This window comes from Vombatus ursinus, unplaced genomic scaffold (assembly GCF_900497805.2).
Source record: "Vombatus ursinus unplaced genomic scaffold, bare-nosed wombat genome assembly UNPS02012179.1, whole genome shotgun sequence".
Classification (NCBI taxonomy): Eukaryota; Metazoa; Chordata; class Mammalia; order Diprotodontia; family Vombatidae; genus Vombatus; species Vombatus ursinus.
In genome coordinates, this window is record NW_020951957.1 from 12,059,827 (window position 1) to 12,086,365 (window position 26,539).

Here is a 26,539-nt window from a genome sequence, read left to right on the forward strand (position 1 = left end):
TAGTATTCCATTACATTCATATACCACAACTTGTTCAGCCATTCCCCAATTGATGGACATTCCCTCAATTTCCAGTTCTTTGCCACCACAAAAAGAGCTGCTATAAATATTTTTGTACATGTGGGTCCTTTTCCCATATTTATAATCTCTTTGGGATATAGCCCTAGAAGTGCTATTGCTGAGTCAAAGAATATGCACATTTTTATAGTCATTTGGGCATAATTCCAAATTGCTCTCCAAAATGGCTGGATCATTTCATAACTCCACCAACAATGCATTAGTGTTCCAATTTTCCTACATCTTTTCCAACATTTATTATTTTCCTGTTTTGTCATGTTGGCCAATCTGATAGGTGAGATGTGGTACCTCAGAGTTGTTTTGATTTGCATTTCTCTAATCAATAGTGATTTAGAGCATTTTTTCATATGACTGTAGATGACTTTAATTTCTTCATCTGAGAACTGCCTGTTCATATCCTTTGACCATTTATCAATTGGGGAATGACTTGTAGTCTTATAAATTTGACTTAGATCTCTATATATTTTAGAAATGAAATCCTTATCAGAGACACTGGTTGTAAAAATTCTTTCCCAGTTTTCTGCTTCCCTTCTAATCTTGGTTGCATTGGCTTTGTTTGTACAAAAACTTTTCAATTTAATGTAATCAAAATTGTCCATTTTGCATTTCATAATGTTCTCTGTCTCCTGTTTCATCATAAATTCTTCTGTTTTCCATAAATCTGACAAGTAAAATATTCCTTGTTCTCCTAGTTTGTTTATAGTATCAGTCTTTATATCTAAATCATGAACCCATTTTGACTCTATTTTGGTATATGGTATAAGATTTTGGTCTATGCCTACTTTCTGTCATACTCTTTTCCAGTTTTTCAGCAGTTTTTGTCACATAGTGAGTTCTTATCCCAGAAGGTGGGATCTTTGGGTTTATCAACTAGTAGATTACGATAGTCATTGACTACTGTGTCTTGCATACCTAACCTATTCCACTGATCCACCACTCTATTTCTTAGCCAGTACCAAGCAGTTTTGATGATTGCTGCTTTATAATATAATTTAAGATGTGGAATGGCTAGGCCACCTTCTCCTATATTTCTTTTCATTAGTTCCCTTGATATTCTGGACCTTTGGTTATTCCAAATGAATCTTGTTACTATTTTTTCTAGCTCTATAAAATAATTTTTGGTAGTTTGATTGGAGTGGCACTGAATAAATAAATTAGCTTAGGTAGAATTGTCATTTTTATTATATTAGCTCAGCCTACCCATGAGCAACTGATGTTTTTCCAATTATCTAGATCTGACTTTATTTGTGTGAAAAGTGTTTTATAATTGTGTTTATACGGGTTCCTGGTTTTGTTTTGGCTGGTAGACTCCTAAATATTTTACAATGTCTACAGTAACTTTAAATGGAATTTCTCTTTCTTTCTCTTGCTATTGGACTTTGTTGGTAATATGTAGAAATGCCGATGATTTTTATGGGTTTATTTTATAGCCTGTAACTTTGCTAAAGTTGTTTATTATTTCAAGTAGTTTTTTTACTTGATTCTCTAGGATTTTCTAAGTATATCATCATATCATCTGCAAAGAGTGATAGCTTTATTTCTCCTTTGCCTATTCTAATACCTTCAATTTCTTTTTCTTCTCTTATTGCTAAAGCTAATGTTTCCAGTACCAGATTGAACAACAGTGGTGATAATGGACATCCTTGTTTCACCCCCAATCTTAGTGGAAATGCTTCTAGTTTATCCCCATTACATATAATGCTTAATGAAGGTTTTATTTATATGCTACTTATCATTTTAAGGAAGATTCCATTCATTCCTATTCTCTCTAGTGTTTTTAATAGGAATAGGTGTCGTATTTTGTCAAGCTTTTTCTGCAAAGATATATTCTTTATGATAAATTAAGGACCTTTAGATGAACTATGTTAGTGAAAAGATAATAGGATAGAAAGCATGCTAATCCATAGGTGACTTAAAACCAGGAATAATAGCTAACACATTCAACATCAGAATTAAGATTTAAGAAGTATATGGGTAGACTGGAATGATGGGTCCAAAATAAACACATTTAATAAGGATAATAAATGTGACATCCTGCACTTAGATTTAAACTTAATTTGATAGAAGTTCCTACGAAGAAAAAAAATTATAATAAGGGATTTAGTTGATTGCATTCTCAGTATGACCCTCAAGATGTGAAATGGCTGCCAAAAATGGTAATTCAGCATCAAGAATGTGTAATTTTTCAGCTATAGTATTTGCAATTTAGATGTACTTTATAGATAACAGATCTTTAACTTAGTAAAATGATCTTTGAAAGTTTCTGTGGCTGAAAAATCCATCAGTCTCACAGTGAACTTCTCAAAATTTGGCTAAGTTAGTCCTCTGACAACAAACATCATAGAGCCACACTCAGTACCTTTCCAGTTTAATTTAATCAACCAGAGCTTTCACCTTGCTGGCATAGCCTTTGAGAATTATAGTAGTTTTAATCTGAATTATAGTATCATTTAAAGATCTGTTCCTCCATATACATGCATTTTAATACATAATCTCATTTTTTTACTCTTTTAGGGTTTCAATTCTAATAAGCAAACAATAAAAGGATCTTCAAAAGAACTTTAATATCTAAACATTAAAATTGAATTTTTAACAATAAGCTTCCCTTGTGAACATACTACTTGGTTTTCAAAACTGTTAATTTACCAAAGATAGATAAGCATGTTTTTATCCTAATGTTAGCTTATTTTCCTTGCTTTACTCCCTCATTGTATAGAGTTCAATAATTAGTGAGAAACTCAGATTTTCATTAGGAAAATCATACATTATTTACTAGAACTTTTACTACTTATTTAGGAAAACATTTCAAAGAATAAAAAATTATATAAATTAAATTATATAAATTATGTAAATTTTAGTTTCCATTGGTATATTGTGATTTTCTATAGAATTTTAGTGTAATTCTGAATATAATTATGACAAATATGTGACATTAACTGCATGTCTGTCCCACATGTGTTTTTGCAGAATGAGTTGTATCCAATGATTAAAAAAAAATATTTTGTAAAAAGTCTTTCTGAAGACATGATATTAGTGCCAAAAATGGTTGTTTGTGGCATAGACAAAAGTGGTGCCATGATGCACACAAGAGAGATGTGTAGTATGAGCATCCATGATACTCGTGCTTTATTGTCCCTAGGTTTGAAGAAGCATTTGAAGAATTCAGAAATGAGAAGAAAGGTTGAAATTAGGCAACATTGAGAAGAGCTAAAGAATACACCCACCCCAATGATGTGAAACTTTTCAGGATGTATCTGGTCATCCACATTTTTTAAAAAATTACAATTGGCCTGATAAAATATTTTAGCAGCCTGGTACAGTGGAAAGAGCTCTAGATTCAGAGGACCTGGATTCAAATCCTAATCCTATGTATTACATGTTATACTTACATATCATCCTTTTATTTCTTGCTTATCATACTTGAGACATATAATACTTTATATCCTATAGCATAGCCTTTGAGAACCTGGATTACTGCCTTGGCATGGTGAGCCACTGGAATAAGAGGTGAGACAGAAAAAGATAAATCACAGAACACAAATGCTCAGATCACTAGGATTATTTTTATATTTGCCATGGTAGCTTAATAGTTCATAGGTCTAAAAGAAAAATGACAGCTTTATTTAAAAAAAAACCATTGAACAGTCAATCTACTTTTATTAATTGTCACAGCATCAGAATAAAATTGACATTTCTGGATTACTCAAATTGTGTTTCATAGGGCTTTGTGGAATACTGTGGCTTTTATAAATGAACAGATAGCTCTAGACTAAGGGAAATTAGTAGCCAGAAAGGAAAACATTTAAAAAAAATTTTTTTTTGCATTCTGAGCTTGACAGACACACAAAATAACCTGAACATTTTCATATACGTTGTAGAACAGGAGATTGTTCATAAAACAGAGACTATTCATTATGTAGAGCTTGTTTTTATTTTTAAGTATATAATAAATTAAACATGTAATTTTCAAAGCTGTTCTGATTTTCTGGGATTCTTTCTGGCCTTCATTATAGTCTCTTCTCATCTTAGCAACCCTTTGCTCCTCTGCCTCCTATCTCCCTACCCCACTGAAAAGAAAAGAAAAATCTTTGTAACAACTATGCAGAGTCAAACAATCCTATTCCATAAACATTTATTAAGGACCTATTATGTGTTAGGCACTGTGCTAAAGCAAATTTGTTTAGTCCTAAAATGTATATCTCATTTTATATCTTGAGTCTATCACTTTGGTCAGAAGTGGACAGGTAGCATTCAGTACTTTGGCATCATGGGTGTTCATTGTATTGATCAGAGTTCTTAGTCTTTCAAAATTGTTTTTCTTTATATTGAATAATTTTTTCTGCTCACTTCATTCTGCATCATATCTTCTCAGATTTCCCTGAAATTTTGCCTTTCATGATTTTTTATGGTGCAATAATATTTTTATTTCATTCAAATACCATAGTTTGTTCAGCTATTCCCCAATTGATAGCCATCCTTAGTTTGCAGTTCTTTTCCACTCCCAAAGAAACTGCTATAAATAGTTTTGTACATATGGATCCTTAAGGGCAATAATTTTAAGTGCTTCCAAATGTGGCAGTGAATTTTTTCAGATGAAGGAACACTGCCTATAATTCAAAGCCAAAGTAAAACAAAAATTCCCTGATATTTTAAGTCTAGATTCTTTACTGATTTATAAATTCTGAAACAGCAAATGTCTAAGAAAGATCTTCAGTAAACCTATTACTAGGCATATTATATACACTCTTGAACTCTTCTAAAATTTTTTACTGAAGTCTTTATACAGGCTCATTTCCGTTGTGAAGTTCTTGAACTCATTTTCTCCTGAATGCCTCTGTTCATCTGTGTAGGAAAAAAAAAAAAACAAAAAAACACTACAGTTTCTGTGAAAGATAAGAATGGCTAGTTTTGTTTCTGTTTTTTCTTTTATCCTCTCCTCTCAACTGGCATGTAAATGTCTACACAGTAATAGTTAAAAGAAAACAATTTTCATCTTACCTCTTTCTCCCTCTGTTTAATTATTGGGACTGTTTTATCTAGCTATTTCAGCATTTTTTTGCTATTTTTGTATATCTTGTTTTACCTTCGTAAATAGTAATCCAGAAGTTCTGAATCAGCTGAGGCTGTTGAAAAACATGCAGCATAACAAGAAGAGATGGATCTGGGGTCTTTTTTTTAATAATACAATTAGGGAAAGGAGGAGAATAAATGAAAGAATAGGATTCCTAGTTAAACTGATGAGCTCCTGTTAAAAGATGAATTGAAAGAAAAACTAATTGATTCTTGTTTTGCTTATTTTTTCTTCTAAGCAAGACAAGAAAGGGGGAAAATAGTTAATAGGTACTTGAAAGGAAGATAGAGGTAGTAAGAGTGCATTTAGTTGCCCTTGATGTATTTAAGGCACCAGGCCCAAAGGAACTACATCCCAGCCTATAGTAAGAATTGGCAGATGTGACTACTGAACCGTCTTTGAATGATCATGGAAAATAATAGAGCTGACATAGCACTACATGAGGACAAAGGCTCTAATTTTCAAAAAGAAATTTACAAATATATTATTAAAGACTTGGTTAGTGCTGCTTCTAGATTGTTTCTGCTGCAATCGCTGAGCAACCTCTACTCCTTTGAGTTTCATTCTATCTGTCCATATCAACCATTCAAGATCCTTGTTATAATCATCTACTGGTTTCTTTTCCTAAGGAGATCATTGTCTCTTTCCTGAATTTTCTGGTTTCATTCATGTATCAATGAAAATACCATCTTCTGTGAGAAGCCTTTGCTTAATTCTAGTGCCTTTTCTCTAAAATTACTTTGAAGTTATCCTGCATATATATTGTTTGTACATATTTGTTTGCATGCTGTCTCCTCCATTATATCATGATCTCCTTGAGGCAAGTGACTGTTTTTACCTTTCTTTGTCTTTCTCTCCACCGCCAACTTAAATATGCCTTGCAAGACTTAGTCACTGAGTGACATCATGAAAACATTGTTTATATAATAATAATAATCATGATAATAATAATATCGGCTAGCATTTCTGTCGCATTTATTAAGTGCCAGGTACTGTGCTAAGCACTTTTCAATTATCTTATTTGATCTTCACAACAACCCTATTATTATCCCTGCTTTACAAGTGGACAAACTGAGGTATACAGAGGTTAAGTGACCTCTTCAGGGTCACTAGTAAGTGTCTGATGCTGGATTTGAACTCCAGTCTTCTTGACTCCAGGCCCAGAACTCTACATCCCTCTTCTATTTATACTGTATTTGTACTGTACTATAAGGTTATGACAGGAATGGTCATGTCTTTTATTTCATTCTGACTCATAACTGTTTTACCTTAATAATTCAAAATTTGTACATTCTTCTTTCTGACCACTACTTCCTGTATTTATGTCTCTCCCTGTACCTATTATTTACCTTCACCTCAATCTCTATTCCTAGCTAGATAGTACAATGGTTAGAGTGCTGGTCCTGGAGTCAAGAAGATGTGAGTTCAAATCCAGTCTCAGATACTCACTAGCTGTGTAACCCTGTGAATTTCACTTAACCTCTGTTTGCCTCAGTCTTCTCAACTGTAAAATGAGGATAATACCTCCCAGGGTTGTTGTGAGGATCAAATGAAATATTATTTGTGAATAGTTTGGCACAGAACCTACTACATGGTAGGAGTTTGTTTTCCTCCTTCCTATTTTTTGCCCTGAGCCTCTGAAATTCTGTGAGTCTCTGGCCTGAGTCCTCATTGGTTTTCTTGAAGGTGTCTAAAGGAGTTAAGGCTTTCTGTACTCCTCTCTCTAAATTTTCCCCTTTGGAGACTTTATCTTCCCTCACATCCTCAGGTCTATTTAAAACTATTAGTTATAAATAGTTTTCTATTTATAACTCCTGAATTGCATTTCCAGTCCAGAACTTCATTTCTGCATTTCTTAATGTCTATAGGTCATTTCTTATATGTCTTTCTATCATTTCACTGTTCATTTCCCTGAAAATGAACTAATTCAAGAAACCTATCATATTAGGTTTATAATAATATAATATTAATATTCAAAAAACTTCCCCAATTATCTTTGCCTAGAAGTAGCACTACCATCTTCATTGTTAGACTCATAGAGGAGGATGAACATAAAAATAGAATGGACCTTCTAAGTCCTTGCAGTTTCTGACCAGAAAAAAATTATCACCTAATATTGATAATATAAAGTGAGAGAACCCAGATTATAGGTAATTAACTGCCATTTCTTTATGCAAAGTAAAGGCACCGCACCAGAACATTAATCAGTAATAGGCAAAAACAAAGAAGAAAAGTCAGAAAGAAAGAAAGAATGGTTTAAAGCAAAGGTTCTTAATTTTTTTTTTTGCATCAGTCATCCCTTTTGCAGACTGATGAAGTCTCTGGCCCCCTCCCAGAATAAGATTTTTTAAATGTATAAAATAAAATCTTTAGACTTATAAAGGAAGTAAATTATATTGAAATAGTTATTTAAATATTTTTTAGAAACAAGTTCACAGATCCCAGGCCAACCCAAGGTTTAAAGGAGTCAACATCAAGGTCATCAGAACCTCCATTGCCTTCTTTATATAGCATTTTGGGGGGGGGGGGGTAGGCAAAGAAGTTAAGTAACTTGCCCAGGGTCACACAGCTAGTAAGTGTTATGTGTCTGAGGCCGGATTTGAACTCAGATCCTCCTGACTCCAAGGCTGGAGCTCTATCCAATGCACCACCTAGCTGTCCCCTATTTTTTTAAAGTTAAAAAACATTACCTGTATTCAGCATAAGTAAGAAAAATGACCTCCACAGCACCTAAAAGCCATAGGACCAGGCTCAAGGCATGAAGACTTGCTTTAATGGGTCAAAAATTTCAGTACTTGATTCATCTGTATCAGAATGCTGGCATGGGAGATAACAAATTGCCTGTCATGTTGGTTGAGGTCTCAGAAACATTTTGAAGAATGTGCCATAATTTCTTAGTATGTTTGTTGGTTGGCAAGAGGCTGTCCATGCTGGAGATGTCCTGCAGAGATTTAACATCCCATTTACTAGTTTAATAGCTTTTTCATCAGCTAGTATCACCTTGATGAGGAGAAGAAGAAGAAACTCGATTTTGTCCCAGATTAAAAACTGTAAATTTACCTAGAGAACATTTTTGTTTCTTGGCAGCTACTTTGTGCTAACTTGATGAGAAAGGCAGTGTCACCCTTTGTGGATGACTTCATACCTGACTTTTCTTCAAGTTCTCAACAGAAGAAAGTTATCAAAGGTGACAGAGGTATTTGTTTCCTATTAATCGAATATAGCAATGAAACAATGTAAAGATTATCATAATAATATACATAAGCTATGCAACTAACACTTTAAAACAGTGGCCTTTTATTTTGTGGCCTTTTATAGTCCATTTTGTCCTACATTTTGTAAAGGCATGAAACAGAGTTTTAATGCACCTTAAAATGTATTTAACAAAAGCAATAGCTTTTCTTCCACCTCTTGATTATATAATTATGTATACAGACCTCTTGTAATTTTTAATCCCAGAATCTGAGTTCACAGAACTTATCTTTCTCTATTTCAAAACAAATATTAATAAAGTAAAAACATAATATGATAATAATAGGTGGGATAGGGACTAGACCTGTGATTTCAGTGTTACAGGAAACTCTCAGCTGAGGAAATTCCCTCTAGTGAAAAAGATTGACCCCTTCTCTACAACTGATAGGCTTAGAAAATTGTCCAGAGCACTACTGTCTTAAATATTTTCCTAGGGTCACATAACCTGTATATGTCAGAAGCTGGAGGGACTTGAACCCAAGACTAGCCCTCTATCCATTAACCCATGCTATCTCTCTGTGATAACAGTATCTAACATTTATATAACACTTTGGAAGGACTTTACATACATTATCTCATATGAACTTCATAACAGTTCTATGAAGTACTAAAACTATTATTATCCCTATTTTACAGATGAGGAAAATGAGGTTTAGAAAGGTTTAAGTGACTTGCCTGTGGTCACACAGCTAGTTAGTGTTGGAGGTGAGATTAGAAAACAGGTCTTCCTAACTCCAAGTTCAACACTTCATCCACTATGCCAAAAATAAATTAAGTAAGGAATTAACTAAACAAATATTAAGAACCTCCCATATGCAAATTACTAAACAAGGTGCTAGAGATACAAAATTTTTAAAAGGTTATAGTCACTTGCCCTTAGGGGCTTAATATTCTTCTGGAGAGAGTAAGGATGGAATGGTATATACCTTCCTCACCCTCCACTTTTCAACTTCCTTTTGTGTTTTTTTTCTTTCCCCATCAGATTGTAAGTTCTTTGAGGACAGGGACTGTCTATTCATATTTGTATCCTCAGTGCTTATCACAGTGCTCAGCACATAGTAGGAGCTTCATAAATGTTTATTGATGAACTTTGGAGACATAAGAAAAAAATTCAGGGGTGAAATTAGGGCTAATTATATAAATTTAAGAGTTGTCTTTATAGAGGTGATTCTTCAACCCATGGGAGTATTATTTAACCCAGGAGATTATTAAGAAAGTTTGTAGACAGAAATAAGGGGAGGATGTACAACAAAACTTTGGGGGACTCCCACATTTAGGGAGCAGGAAGAGGACATTGAATCAGGGAAATAAACAGAAAGAGTGGTCAGACAGGTGGGAGAACCAAAAGAGAATAATGTCAATGGAAGCATAAGGAGGAGAAAGGGATATTTATAGTATCACACCCTTCCAAAAGGTTAAGGATGATGAAGACTGAAAAAGGCCATCAGATTTATTAAGAGTCTTTTGAGACCTTGGAGAGAACACTTTTAGTGGTGGTAGGGTCAGAAGCAAGAATGCTAGCAAGAGATTGAGTTAATGGATGAAAAGAAGTACTTGTAGCCAAGTTTAGTTTCTAAGAATTTAGATATGAGTGAGAAAACAGATAATGTAAGATAGCTTAAATAAGATTGGCTGGATAAAGGAAAAGGTATTTTGTTTTTTTGTTGACTTTTTTAAAAAAACACTTGGGAGAACTGAATGTATTTGTTGAGTGGGGTTAACGATTAGATTTTAGCATCATAATTACTAAGCCTTTGTTACTTCAGATATCCTAAACACTGAACCTCTTATCTATAGTGTTCAAGTGCTTTCAATTCTGATAAGTACTTGTACGTTGCTGTGAAACACATAATAGAATCCCATTTGTCCTTGTTTATCATCTGAAAATGCTATTTACCTCTGTGTTGCTAAGAGAATGAATCCTGAAATCTGCAAACATCTTAAAATGCTATTCATTTTAGAAACTGTTATACAACTACTCATGATGCTGTATTTCATTTTAAGTCAACCCAGGCAATAAGCCAGGGCTGATTCGTTGTGGTAAAGCCAAGAAGGAATCACAGAGATGGTTTAAAAGGTCATTGCTGCTCATAACAAAGGTCATGCTCCCCCCCCCAACACACACACACACACACACACACACACACACACACACACACACACACTGGATTTAACAGTATGAATGGGTTTAATTCAGTCACATTTAGTCATTACTGATATAAAATCTAAATAATTGTGTAAACAGTGCATTAGTTTATAATTTTGATCTTATGGAGAGAGAGAGAGAGTGTAAGCATACCATTGTAGTGTAATGGAAAAACATGTAGATTGGAAGTAAAAATACTAAAGTTCTAGTCCTGGCTCAGCTACTGTTATAAGGAAGACCCCAGACTCAGTTCCAAAGACTGGTGTCTCAAAGACTTTTTATTAAAGAGGCTGAAGTGCAGTGGGCACACCTCCTTTGAAGGGGAGAGTGCACTGAGTACAGAAGCAAGAGCAAGCTTTATAGTTGGTAATTGCCTAACTCCTCTCTTCGGGATCAGGATTGGTCCTAATCTTTCTGGGTTACGATCTTCCTTATATACCCCACCCTTAACATACATTATGTGCCTAGAATTGTTTTGTCACTCCCCCCTCACCTCCCCACCCCAGACAGAGAAGTTAGCCTGTCTGTGCTGATTTCTTGTCTACTTATGTGGAAACTTAACTCTTGTTTCTCACAATTCCTCCCTTTTTTTTTTAAGTAAAGATTTGATTTCCACACCTTTCTAATTTCCTTAACATGATTTCACATTCTCCATCACTGGGGAAAGTCTCATTGGTACTTTTAATCATCATCCTTATATTGCCAGAGCCTGCTCTCTGAACCCCCACTGTGGGTCCTACTGCGATAATCTTTAGTGAGGGATGTCTCTATCAATTGTTGTACCAGTCTCCTAGTGCATGGAACTATACAGCATCCTAAAGCAGTTAATACTCCTGAATGGATACAGCCATTCCTTTCCATTTGCCAAACCAGGATTCTAACCATCTCTTTAATCAGTTGCCTATCCCACAGTTCTCTGCCAACTCCTCAGCCAAAGTGGTTAAACCTTGCAATGCTTTGGTGATGGTTCTATCTGGGGCTGTACTGCTGGGCAACATTTCATCAAGGGGTTTTGGGGACTTAAAACCATATGGAAGAAGGAAGGAAGGAATTGGCCGATGCATTGACAAATTAAAAAGGGGGCAGTTCCCTTATGAAGTACAGATACAGAGACCCAAAACTAATGATAAATTGTCCATTTAAAACTTCAGAAGTCTCTTCTCATACAGTTGTCTGACACTCTGGACATCATCTGGTGAAGTCCTCTGGTCCAAGTGCTGTTCAAACAGTGTCCAGCAGACTCTCTTCTGGTAGAGATCCTCCTTGTGTCTACCCTCCTACAAGATTGATCTCAACACAATTTTTTAAATTACCTTGCCAATAACCAGGGCAAATAATGAAAGTTAACTCAACCCCCATGTCTCCACTATTACAAGGTCAAAATTGGAACCTTGGCCAATTGTCATATTTTTAAAAACTCAAATTAGAAAAATTAGAACCTAGCCTTACACTCTGCATTACTTCTAGTTTCATACCTTACATTAGTTCATTATTCATTCCTATTCATATTCCCCCATCAGGAGGATGAGATTCCACTAAGGAATTAATAACAGACTGCAATACATAGTAGTTAATTTAAAACCAGTACATATCAAATACTAAAACAATCCCAACTTCTAGTCAAGTACAAATAAATAATCCTTAATTAACATGGATGTTTCTTTCAAGGCATTTACAGTATAAGTCACAAGCTATTCTTCTTTTAACATTAATTGTATCAAACTGAGACAACTTACAACTTTAACATTAACTAAGTATTAGCAGAATAATATCCTAGTTCCACAATCTCCTGGCTTAATTATCCTCATACCACTATGAGAAATTAAAGGATCCTGACTTATACAGGAATATACTAGTAACATGTCAAGACTAAATACTTAATTCTGAAGTTTTAGGCTAAATAACTCAATCTTATACTTGCATCCTACTATAATAATCTCAGATGTTCCTGCATCAATCTTTTTTTAATAGATTCGATATTTATGCTTACAAAATTTATGATTATAGGAATTTGCCGTGAAAGAACAAGGACTAACTAAAGTAAGGGAACAATGCTTCCCTAGATTAATGTCAATTCTAGGCAAAAGTTATATATATAATGACCCAACTGCATTGAGCCAGGCTTAATGTCTGCCTGGTGTCATAGTGGGGAAATTGAGTCAGGATAATCCTACCTCAGTCATGCAGAAAAGTTCTCCCTACCTCCCCATGAGAACGCCCTCTTGCAGCTCATAGGTGCAGCTCACAGACCTCTTTGCAGGTTGCTGACGTCATGGGTCAGTAGCTCAATCAGTTCCTTGTTAACCATACCTGGAGCTAGACCTAGAACAACAGTTTATTAACAGTCCCCAAGATCTTGGATAGCAAATTCTCCTCATCAGGGTTTCAGGTGTGACTATAGTTTCACATTAATTAGGGAACATCTCTGAAGTGAGCTCTAAGTAGTTTGCATAACTTCCTACACATTTTCTGGTTTCTCATAACATCCTGAGTAAAATAAAATTTCCATTAAGATCTTAAGTTGCTACTCTAAATAGATTTGCCTCTCTGTTTCTCAAGCTTATTTATCCCTCTTTAACCATTCTTAATATGAAAGAATGAGACACTTTCAGGACTCAACCCTATAGTATAAATTCAAACAGTAATTTTAACTCTTGCTAGGCCATGGAATGACTTCAGATCAAAACAGTAAGATCTTCCCTACTTACAGTTTATATGCTTTAGTATTAATCACTAGCCTTAGATCTCTGGTGCTGCTTCCATTGAGACTATTTCTCTAAGAGCACCCAGTTAAGTCCAATCCGAGGACATAACAAACCCAGGAATGAAACTCTTAAGTTCATAATAGGTTTGGACATAATTTCCTGACAAATAGAAATTTAGTAGGCCCTCTGAAAGAATAAAAGATTTCATCAAAACATTTTCTTCATAAAAGTATCTCCCTTTCTTAAAAACAACTTACAATTTCCTAATTATATAAAATTCCTAGTTACCTAAATTCTCTAGTTAAAAGATGTCTGTAATGAGCCACTTATTCAGTGAGTTCCATAACACAAGACTCCTGCACAGGATTGATAAGAATTACGAGATTTTACAAAATCTCTTTTTTGCATAAATACTAAGTTTCTTTACACACACATACACACACACACATAAAATATTTTTACCAGTGCTGGACTTAAACAATAACTCCGAATAGCTTAGTTAGCAATTTTAAACTTTTCGTAAGTGAGAGCCAAATGATCCCAGGTAAAACTTCCGTTTAAACATAGACAGAACATGGAAGTTCTCATCTCTTAAATTACAGTACTTAAAAGGAAATGTTACAAAATGGGATCATATAGAATACCCCAACAGCCCTGATCCATTCCTTTTTCTCTTTTCTCTGATGGCACGATTCTTAATCTAACATTCTAGATTATAAAATAAATTGCCCTTCCAACAGCATAACTAATACAATTGCTTACCAGATTACATCATATAAGAAAATTCAGAAATATGTAAGCAGTATATTAAAAACTTGAAACAGACTCAATAAAAATCTTTCTTTCTTTCTGGACCCCTTCACCAGGTCCAACATTCTCCTGGGGCCACTCTTACCCCAATAGACTGGCTTTTTTTTTTTTTTCTAAAATCTATGCTAGCCCATCATTGTTATTAACTGGTCCGATAGCCTCAGGCCACATCCAGATTTCTGATTCCATCCAGATTCAACCTCAATGACACTACTTGGCGGGATGGCGGCCTAGACCTCCCCATGCAAGCTAGTCCCTGCCTTGAGAGCCTGGCCCATATGGCCCATCCCCCAACAAACCCAGTCTTTAACCTAAAGAAGGCCTGGGTTGAAAAAAAAATGTTTTTTTTTCTAATTTCTAATTGAGACCCTGATATATGAGAATAATTCATTAATTCCAAAACAGTACATATCAAGTTGTTCACAATAATGTGTTTGTACCACAGAGCATACATTATAAAATTATTTCCACAATAGTAATAAACTTTGAAACTACCCATTATCAATTTAGATGAATGTACTTCTAAGTCACTTTGTGTAGAAAATCATTCATCTCATAATTAATATGTTGAAACTATAACTTTAAACCACCACATATTTTTATAATAGTCAAGATTTTAAATGAAAATCTGCTATCATAGTAAATATCAATATAACCAAATATACCTCATTAGATATTTAACAGTTTCAAATTATCCCATTTTTATCGCTAAAAGACCCATTCCAGGTCAAGAGTTACTTTAACATGTTAACCTTACAATGGTCCCTCAAATTTTATAATTTTTTATAATTTTATAATTTAAGAGTTTCAGAAATACAATACAATTTAGAAACATAGTAATAATTTAAACAATAAACTTCAGATAACATTCATTTCATTTCCAGATCACATAGAGAAATTATCACTCTTATTACTCTTAGTACTTTTAACACTTACATTAAATAATAATGCCACACTAACATATGCAAGTGTATTAAGCATTCTACATTTTTTGTCCCATAACAAGTATTACTTTTTTTATAGAACAGTAAACTTAAATCCAATCAGATCCAAATTTTTAATCGCTAATGATAAACATTTGAAAACATTTTTGCTTTAAATCCAATACTCTTGGCCCTTTAGAAGGAAATATTCTCCACAAATTTATATATTCCCTTAAAAAGACACATGATAGTTCCTGCTCTAAATAATTCTCTCCCTTTTTTTTTCCTACTTCCTTAAGGGAGCAAAGAAAAAGTCCCCTCTCCTTTTTAGCGGGGACTTACCAGATAAAGCCACTCTACTAATAATCTCAGGCTTCAGCAATTTGAACTGGGTGTAGGTCAGTTTTCCTGCCACATTTAGTAAAGCCCTCCTACAAGTTTATCCTGAGAGGTGGATGGCCTTTTAACCCTCTATAACTTTATTGGTTTTCAAATCAAGCTACAAAATTTTCATTTTTCAATCCTTCTACTTAAAAGAAAAACCAAACTTCCTCACACCTTCTCAACATGCTTAAACCATTTAAAGCTGGACCCAGGACAACCATCCAAGGGTAGGGGACTTAAGAGCATATGGCTTAACTCAAAACACCCTTCCCCCACCCAAATTATACTCACCAAGGCTGGGCAGCTTTCCTTTGCAGTTTGAAACTCTGAAGGGAGATAATAATTGCAAATTCAGAGAAAAGCACTCTCCCACTCTCTCCCCAAATAGCTTTTATAATGTTAAAAACCCTTATTTTTGCAATTTTAAACGAATTGCCCCGATACCAGACACATGGCGGGAGAGATACAAAGACAGACATAAAACATTTACAGACAGACAATGTGCACACAATTCTAATTCTAACCTTGACTGCTCAAAAGAAACTCATTTTGTCCCAGGGTCCCCTTTGAATGGGTTCCAAGGTTTTTCCTCCCCTTTTCCTTCAGTAGGAAAAGTTTTTCCTAGGTAGTCCCACTACCTCAATTTGTTAGCTAGTGTTCTCCCCAGCCGGCTACTTTGTGGTATCTCCGGAAGGGGTACCTCGAGTCCCTTCCCTGGAACCTTTTCCTTTGAATTCTTCCCTCCCATCTCTAAGTCAGGTCTATTAACTAACACTTAGTTAACCCAGACAAAATAACTCCCAGAGATAAGTTTCTCTAAGTCAAGTCTATTAACCAACTCTTAGTTAACCCAGACAAAATAACTCCCAGAGATAAGGGATTCCCAGATCAATAAAGGCAGAATTTTGCCGCTAATTTCTTCCAACCTTTGTTCGATCGATTTGAGTGATCCTTGGCCGTTTTTTTGTTTTGTTTTGTTTTTTTTCCTGCCGCTGTTCAGCTTCTCCAGCCTCTCTCTGCAGCAACCCCTGCTGTCTTCAGGATTTCATGAGCCCAGAGGAAAGCGCAATCTAAGTACTGGGACTGTTAAAATCACCGGGAGCACTCCTCTCAGCCCACTCAGATCTCACCTTTCTCAGTGGTCGCTTTGATCTCAGAGAGCCCCCAAATTGTTATAAAGAAGAACCCAGACTCAATTGCAAAGACTTGTGTCTCAAAGACTTTTTTATTAAAGATGTTGAAGTGTGGCCTTTCGATTCTCATGAGAGCAGGCACACCTCCTTCGAAGGGGAAAGTGTGCTGAGTACTGAAGCAAGAGTAAGCTTTATAGTTAGTAATTGCCTAAATCCTCCCTTCTGGATCAGGATTGATCCTAATCCTTCTGGGTTATAATCTTACTTATATGCCCCACCCTTAAAATACATTATGTGCCTAGAATTGTGTTGTCACTCCCCTCCCTGGACGGAGAAGTTAGCTTGTCTGTGCTGATTTCTTATCTACTTATGTGGAAACTTAACTCTTATTTCTCAGAGCTACTAACTCTGTGACCTTGGGAAAGTTCCTTAAACTTTTTCAGCTTCACTTAGGTCATCTTTAGAATGAGAGAATTGTGCTACTTACCACTAATGTTTCCTTTAACTCTAAAACTCTATGATAAATTAACTTGTTTGTGCTCTCTCCCTCACTCTCTCTCCCTTCTTCCCTCTCTCCTTTCCTCTCTTGTTCTCTCCCTCTCCCATTTATTCTCTCATTCACTCTTGCTCTCTCACTGTCTTCCTCCCTTCCATTGCTTTTCATCCCCTTTTAAAAAATATTGTGCTGGGCACATTATTTGTTGATTGATAAATATTCAGTAAAGTATCATAAAGCTGATGGGGCAATGGGACCTGGGCCCCTAAAAGGAAATGACCATGTCTTTGAACACATTCCAGCCCCTGAACTTTCCCTACATTTCTGCAGCCCAGATCTAGAGGTATCTGGCCCATCCCATTCTACCTAGTTACTCTATAATCCTTTTAACGGTCCTTTCACTGTGGCCCTCAGACCCAGCCCAGGACCACTTAACTCCTTTCATTGTCTGCACCTGGACCGCCCCAAGTAATTTACCCCTCCTTAATCCCATGCCAATCTTCTCACTTTCTTTTCTGATATATAAGTAGCAATCTTACTCCCATTAAATTGTGAAGATTCACTTAGAATCTCCTGCTTCTACTGGCATCACAATAAACTCGATACTTTGACTGGAAGGCTTGAGTGGTGGAATTCTTTTGAGGCAGACCCTCCTGTGCTCTTGCATTTTGGGGTTTTGTGCCCACCAAATAGCAACAAAGCCAATTTTGCTACCTAGCAACATAAATAAATGAGGTTAGGAGCTTCCAATTTTAGCTGTAGTGTTGGACTAGCCTTACCAATGGGCAGATACCACACAGTTTGGATTGAAGAGTCAGTTTAGGCTGTCCCCCTGCCCAAAAGTATCAACCTACCTCTTGTCAGTCTACCATAATACCTTCATTTGTTTTAGTCATAGCTCTTTAGGCTTATTAAAATGCAGAGACCCCAGCAATAGCCCTGAAACTTAGACTGGGCCTAGAAATCTTGCAAGAAATTTAATCTCTTTTGTTGTTCAGTCATTCAGATATGTCCAACTCTTTATGAACCCATGTACCATAACATGCCAGGCCCTTTTATCCCCTACTATCTCCCAAAGTCTGTCTAAGCTCATATTCATTGCTTCCATGACACCACCCATCTCATCCTCTGTTGTCCTCTTCTCCTTTTGCCTTCAATCTTTCCCAACATGAGGGTCTTTTCCAAAGGGTCATTTCTTCTCATTATGTGGCCAGGTATTTAACCTTTAGCTTCAGTGTTTCACCTTCCAATAAATAATCTAAATTAATTTCTTTAATATTGACTGATTTGATCTCCCTGCTATCCAAGGGACTCCCAAAAGTATTCTCCAGCACCACAGTTCTAAAGTGTTGATTCTGTAGTGCTCAGCTTTCCTGGTATATATTGTCCAAGAGTAGCAGATCCACCACTGCTACCAGAAGATAACTAGTTACTCCTAATCTACTTGTTAGATTTGGAAAAAAGACAAACAAAGAGCAGTAAAAAATGATGGATGCAACCAATTGTATTTTTATTTTGCCCTTTTGCTCCAACCAGTAATGAATAGCATTGGGCTATTGGGTATCTCCAGCCAGCTTTTCTGAAAACCAAGATAAGGATTCCTTTTCTGAAATGAGCTTAGGGACGTAGAATTTAGATTTAGGGTAGTGTTTAATGCATTTTTTTTCTTTGCTTAACTGTTAATTGAAATATTAGACCAGTGAGTATGGTTGTGGCTCACTTTTTTTAATTCTATGAATTATGAAGTTTTTCAAAGGTTTATATTTAAAATATGAAGGATCTTTTAAAATAGGTGAAAAATTTGCTTTTTAAAAATTATTAAAACAATTGTCTCATTTCTTGTAAAGCCATTCTTAGTAAAAGTGTAGTAAAATTTTAGGTTAGATTTATACTGACATTAGTAAATTGTTAACATGACAGCAATAAAAAAATTATTGATCTCCAATTAATTAAACTGTTAAATTTAGCTGCTGGTTTTCCAAAGAAAATGTGTCTTTAAAAAAAAAAAAGAAAGTTTTAAAGGTATAAGTATTAATTACTAGAATGTCTGGATGAATCAGAGTACTTTAATAGCCTGTCATGTATTAGCCTCATTATTGTGTTTATATAGTTGAGATTCTACCCAATAATTTTTCTTATTTTAAATCTCTAAAGAAAATATCATGGCAATAGTTATAAAAGAATATAATTTAGAGTGAGTCACTAATACAATTAGGAAGTACCAAGGGCACTAGCAGCACAGGCCTTACAAAGGACATATTTAGCAAAGTATGAAATCAACTAAGAAAGCTTATGATTTATTTATTCAATCAGTCATCAAATATTTACTGAGCACCTAGGATATCTGAGGCCTTTTGTGATACTAGGCACCATGAGGAATACTGTGAAGAATTGTTAAATCCAGGAAGATGCTTATAAAAGAGTTTCTTTCCTTTACCATTTATAACCCTAAACTATCTAGTCTCACATATGTAGTAAAATATTATAATTAATACTAGTTAGTATGTCATGGACTCATATACAATAGAGATCAAATTAACTCTCAAAATATGTCACTTTTATTTAGCAAAAGCCTGCTACAATATGGTTAGCCTAAGATATGAGTATTAGTTCTGGCCCTAAACATTCATGTGTTGTTGTTGTTGTTGTTTTCCAGTAAGACCTTGTATTTCTACATACTTTCCAAATGTTTTAAAAACCATTAGCACTTGCTGCTACTCGGTAATAGTTGTGACAAAAATAGCCCAATAGTCTTATGTCAGTCAATCAACAAACCTTTATTAATCAACTCTGTGCCAGGCATTGTGGTAAATGCTGGTGATACAAAGAAAAAGCAAAAAACAGCCCTTGCTCTCAAGAAGTTCAGTCTAATGGGAGAAACGATTTGAAAACAGCTTTGTACAAAAATGATAATCAAGATAAACTGGAGATAATCAAGAGGGAAGGGATTTTAGCTGGGACTTAAAGGAAGCCAGGAAGGGCAAGAGATAGAAATCAGAAAGGAGAGAATGCCAGGCAAGGAGAACTGCCAGTGAAAATACCCAGTGTTGGGAGATGAAGTGTCTTGTGCAACCTATAAATGTTAGCTACTATATGAGGAACAGAGAAGGGGCCAGTATTACAGAGTCAAAGAGTACTTGGGGGCAGGATAGGAATTCTTAAATTCAACTAGTAGTCTAAACAGAAGATGTTGGCCCATTGAAAAGCTTTCAAATAAATGGCCTAAATGGTGGTCACTGGATTAGGAAAGAAATATGAGGATTGTGGTGGAAATACAAGCAGAATGGCCAGATAAACTTAAGGCCTTCAAATATCCCTTCTCCTTTTAACTAATCGAATGCCAAGGTAGTCCTTAGAGATGCCTAGTCTAGATGACTTAAGGGTTCGGATCCTAAGCAGCCAGAGTTAAACTCAATCTATCCTGGAAAGATGAGCCAATTCCTAAAGCAAGTCCTAGTCTAGGGAAGGTAATAGGAAGAGCCTAAAATTTGTATTAATGTAAAACATATTGACCATTCTCTCCACTGTAAATATAGATCCTTACAGCAGCCTGAGAAATCATTCTGCCTCCTGGAAAATCCACCAGATACCCTAGGATCCATTTTAACTGAAATCCTTCTCTTAGGGCAGATGAGGGAGGAACATTCTGTGACATCAACTATGACATCAGATCTTTAACTGTTACAGTTTCTTTAAGATGGCCTATGCCATGAGGACCAATGAGGGGCCAACAATTTGGATTTGGGAGAGGAGCTAACCCTTCAGATTTGTACCAAACATTGCTTTTTCCACATACTCACCAGAAGCTACAGGGGAAGCTAATATATTTGCAAAGGCTGTGGATTTTTTCAATTTTTAGTTGACTTTCAAAGGTCATTAACATTCAACCATAATTATTTTACTATAGAATATGTCTCATTGCTTTATTTTCATTCTTTTCTTCTCAGAGTGCCAGGGCTAGAGTCAGGAAGACCTGAATTCAAATCTTGCCTTAGATACTTAATAGCTTTATGACCCTGAGCAAGTCATTTAACCTCCATTAATGAGGATTATAATAGCTCTTACTTCACAGGATTGTTGTGAGAATCAAATGACATAAAAATTTTCAAGAGCTTAGCATAATGCCTGGTATATAGTAAGTGCTATGTAAATGTTAGCCATTATGATTATGATTCTTTTCTTCTTCTCAAGACAGCTTCTTTTAGTCTTCTATATATCTTTATAAGTGCTCAGTAGGACTTGATTTCACATGTAAACCCAGACCCTAGCTATATGACCCTATGCAAGTCACTTAACCTCTCTATGCCTTATTTTGCTCATCTAGAAAATTAAAATCTTGTACTTAATGGACTCTGAGCACCTTTCAGCATTAAATCTATGATTCTCTGATCCTAAGAAGAAAGGTTTATCTGTAAAATTGTTTTCTTTTTTTCGAGAAAGATGTATACTTATCCATTGTGATCTTACGTGTTGCACTGTCAGTTTAAAAAGCAAATTCTTTACTGTTCTCTATTTTCTTCCTTTTTCCACACATATTATGATTACATAATATATTCTGCAATGTGGCTGTTATCTTGTTTCTGTTTTTTATTTTGTTTTATGATTGAGATGTTATCAGAAAGCTGCTGATTTCTTCTCCCTGTCCATTTGTGCATCTACTTGTAAGGGCTTCGGTGATCCTTGTATGCACAGATTTGTAGCTCTTTTTCTACTAGCTAATCCCAGGATTTGACTTCCTGACTCCCTCAATGGTTTCTTACTACTGCCATATTTCTCCTCCAAACGGAATTCCTGCCACCAATCCAGCTTAGCCTGTGGAAGAGGACAGAGACTATTTTTCCCTCTTATCCTGATTCTTAAAAATGCTATAGGGATAGGGACAGAATCTGGACCTATGATTCAATTGGTATAGATAACTCCTTAAGAGGAAACTCCTCTACCAATACAGGTCAGCGCCATCTCTTCAACTTACAGTATTAGAGAGTTGCTTACAGGTTAAGTGACTTGCCCAGGATCACACAGTCAGTATATGTCATAGGTGGGACTTGAACCCAGGCTTTCCTCCTGGCTGTGATGCCTCTTCTCTAGCCTTTATGCCATGTTGTCTCATACATAACACAATAAAAATTCAGAAAATTTTCAACATAATTAGGAAGAGGCTTTTTATCCCCACCCTCAAGGATTTGTTAGTAAAACATATAGAAAGATGAAATTAAAAATGGAAAATGTGTAAGTTCACAATTGTTTTACTCAGTTAATCTTGTCTACATGTCTAAGTGATGGCCTTACTCTCTCCTAGTTCCCCTTTTCTTATATTGTGAAGTTTCTTCTTCCAAACTATATCCTTTGAGCCAACTATTCTAAGCTCCTTACAAACAAGGTTTCTTTCTTTCTTTATACTTGTATCTCAGGTGCCTAGCCCAGTTCCTGGGACATAGAAGATACTTCGTAAATACTTGTTGCTTGATTGTGCTGAATCTCTCCTAGGTTTCTATTTTATTTACTCACTTTGGCAAAAAATGTCTTATGTCTCAGTTCCTTCAAAACAGAGGTTCCTAACGTGTGTGGACCCCTTTTGCAATTTTACAAAGCCTATAGACCCATCTCAGAATAATGATTTTAAATAATTGAAAGAAATGGTAAATTTTACTTAGTGAAAGTAAAAATGTATTTTTTTCCCTTGAGTTCTTTTAGATTCATTAATTATGGAGCTAGGAAAGTAATGTCTTAACTTCTGGCTTTCTGGAAAAAAAAATACTCTTCCCTGTCTGGCTTCCCAAAGTTCTGTCCCCTAGGTTTCAGGGTACCTGATCCATTTTGACAATTGTTTTCCTTTCATCTAGAGCTCTCGGTGTTCCAGTCCTGAAAGTTGTCTCACTCTTATCCTTTATTTAGCTTCTTTGTCCTAATTTGTTGCTAAAACCAATCCTTGGGCATATCACCCATAGTTGATATCGACCTCCTCTGTCTGATTTCCTAGACTGACTTACCAGTCTCCCTATTGTCTGAAGGCCACATAGCTCCAGACAATAAGATCTCATGATCCTAGTCCCTGGGATCCCTGTATTGTTTTCATAGGGTACAGTCACTACCAAAATGAGTTTTCTTCCTTTTACTAACCTTGTGCTCCATTGATACTTCTAGCTCATTAGCAGAATTGAGATGGTAGATAGAGCCTAGAGGCAGGAAACTAGATTTATTCCTAGCATCAGTCCTGTCACTAATTTCTCCCTGATGCATATAACTCATACCTTCACTCCATCCTCCCATCTACCCCAGCAGAGTGGTTTTACAAGGTTCCAGGATCACCTTCTGAAAGTACCTTGAGATACAGAATTTATCAAAAAAATAAATCTCCACCACCAGCAGGGTCATAAGACCATTGAAACATTGGAAGTAGAGCTAGCAGGCACCTTAAAGATTATCTACACACCTGCCATAGAGTAAGTGGGACCAGTAAGGATTATGGCCGAGCAGAATCTTATTCACTGCCCTATTCAGATACGGAGTTTAGAGGCTTGAGGAAGGGAGAGGGCAGGATTTGGAAAAAAAAAATGGGGAGATAAGTCGTTTGAGAAAAGGAGGCTGCAATTTGGAAGACTTCTTGGAAGACTTACAGTGAAGATATGCCAGCACTCCATCTATTCATGGAGGTAAGATACCACCAGATATTCGATTGTTAAAGTTAATTAAAAATTATGAAATCCAGTACTTAGATAAACAGGCATGTTGTTACGTTGCTCATAAAAATTGTGAATTTGTGAAGTATTTTTTAATTAGTGGTTGACATTATATAATAACAGCTTTAAAATATTATACATCCTTGAATTTTCCAGCTCCCTTGTTCTCTCACTGCTTGTGTTTTGCAAAACCTTAACCTTGTTGCCACTACCATCCACTTTCTTTGCATCTACTTGTATGCTGCAGAGCTGGAGTATATCACACAAATGTGTTGAATTCATCATTAATTTCTTATCTAATTTCTACTAGGCCCTTACTGCTGCATAGAAATCTTTTTACTCTGCCTTGATTAATTCTCTATCATAGACCCCAAAATTGCTATTCCAAGCTTTTTTCATCTTATTATCTTCATATATACCTTGGTTAGGGGCAGCTAGGTGGCACAGTGGATAGAGCACCGGCCCTTACCCTCTTAGGAACCATATGATTTGACATATTTTCTTTTTCTTGTCAATTTAGGTGTACTACCACCTGGTAACAAAGACTCTGCCACATTGTCATCAGTATTTTTACCTTTTCTGTCTAAATTTAGCCACATCCATAACTGAAAAATATTTGTCCTAAAATATAAATAAATATTGCTAATAATTTCTCAAATAAATAGTAGCTTTAGTTTATAAAATTACATTTGTTTGTGCTTAATTTAAAAAATTGATGTTTATACTTACACATGGTGGAGAAATATTATTAAAGGGCTTTTGTCTTTACTTGCTTCAGTTAAATACACATTTCTGTAAAAGAAGGTAACAGCAATTTTTAAAATCAAACATTCTAATACAATACAAACCAAAGATATACTAATTTGATACTTACATGCTGAGGAATGACAATAGGAAAATATCAAAAGTCTTTATTTTCCATGATTAAACTATTATGTTTCTGTAAGAGCAGAAAACTTTGTATGTATAGTAAAAACACTGCAATTATTAACACACAGTAGTCTCAAATCTGAGTCGAAGTGTTACTGGCAGTTTGTTGCTGTTGTGTGGTGGGATGGCAAATGCAGTGCAAAGTGTACATTTATTGTACATTTGATTTTGAATTAATTTTTGGTCACTGCGCATTCAGAAACTTTTTAGTGTTGCCAAATTTTTTGTGACCCCCCCCACATTCAGTTACAAGACCCCTATGTGGGGTCACGACCCACAGTTTTAAGAAGCGCTGCTTTACATCAAGCCTAAATCTGTCCCTTTGCAAGTTCCATCCATTGTTCCCATTTCTACCTTCTGGAACAATTTAAAACAAATATATTTTCTCTTCAATGTGACAGCCATTCAAATATTTGAAAACAGTTGCCTGCCCCTCCCCCATATAGTTTCTTCTTCTAGCTAAGCATACCTAGTTCCTTCGATCCATTTGGGATGATCACTTCACCCTTTGTTGCCCTGGTTATCCTCTTGTGGAATTTACAATCTATTTGAGGAAAGAAAACTAACACATAAAAAATTGGACAACAGTGGAAAATAGAATATAACAACTAACATTTATATACCACTTTAACTTTTGCCAAATGCTTTATTTATATTACCTCCTTTGAGTCTCATCATGAGACACCTGCAAGGGTGTGAGTGCTAACTCTGCTCCTTAACTGGCACTGTGATTTTTTATCAAGTTACCAGGATCAGAGTCTCAATTTTTTCTACTTTCAAACCTAAGAATTGGACTAGATGATCCCTAAAATCTTTCAATTCTAAATGTCCAGAATCCTATGACTGTGAAAAACAATAGAATGTAAAGAAAAAAACAAACATCATTAGGGATTAAGGTAGCTGGAAACACTTCCTAAAAATGATGAAACTTCAAAGTTTTTTAAATCATTATGATCTTAAGCTAATGTTTATACTCCATAAACTAAACTGTCTTGTGCACTTCACTATGTAATAGGTAAATCTACTTTTTAAAAATTTCATTGATGATGCCATGATGAAACTAGGTTAGGGAAGTTTTCTAGTAGTTTTTTCTTTTATCATCTTCTATTTTCCATAGGAAGAATAAAACGTTTTATGAGCAATTTGAATATGGTATTGGATTACTGTTATTCTTTTGGCATTTTTGAAGGATATTTCTATTCTAAACTCCAAATTAGTCCCAGACTCTGGCACTTTAAAAAATGATGACACATTGTTCTCTGTAGCAAAGTACTTGTTTTAATACATTGCAGAACTATTCTTTGAATTTTTGCATTAAAAACATTTTGCATTAAAATGCACATTTGCCAGAGGAAAAATAACAACTCTTGTTCCTAACCCTGCCAGTAGTTGGTATAACCATTTGAAGAGGAAATAGCATTTTGTTTTGTTTGTAAATGTTATCATGTTACCTTGATGTTTTGATATGCTTTTTTGCTAAAGACAAATATTGCAGTGATCATCTTAAATCTCTTGGAATGGAATGTAAAGGTGACAGACATATGTAAGATAACAGGATAGTCTTTTCTGTCAAGAAATGTGATAATGAAGGAAATATTTAATACTTTGTCAAATCTTATCTGTCGTCTATGAGTATATTGTCAGCTATCTATCCTTTTAGTTGCTACATTCCAAAGTGGCACATACCGTGCTTCTATCACTTTAATCCCTTGTACATTAAGAAGCAGTTCAGTTTTTAGTGAGAGTAATACTCATTTTGGCTTTTATTTCTTACATGATTTGAAAGATAAATAGTTTGTTCTTTCTTATATTCACAAAATTTTAAAGACATTTGCCTCTGATTACTATGCCATGAAAAATTTCACAAACTACATTTGCCTTCATTAGTGCAACTGAATATTTATTTATTCAGTCCCTTTTGTTGCCTAAGC

The 26,539-nt window shown here is 35.3% G+C and overlaps 1 protein-coding gene across 4 annotated transcripts in view; it reads left to right on the forward strand.

Annotated features, from left to right (window-relative positions):
* Positions 1-26,539, forward strand: part of SCLT1 (sodium channel and clathrin linker 1) — a 256,899-nt gene that overhangs the window by 192,265 nt on the left and 38,095 nt on the right. The window contains exon 19 of one of the 4 annotated variants that reach the window (XM_027857576.1): positions 8,237-8,292. The exons of the other annotated variants lie outside the window; for them this stretch is intronic. Within the exon in view, the coding sequence (XP_027713377.1) occupies positions 8,237-8,255 (19 nt within the window). The 3' untranslated portion in view covers positions 8,256-8,292. Of the gene's footprint in view, positions 1-8,236; positions 8,293-26,539 lie in introns of those variants that run through there. 4 annotated transcript variants of the gene reach the window in all.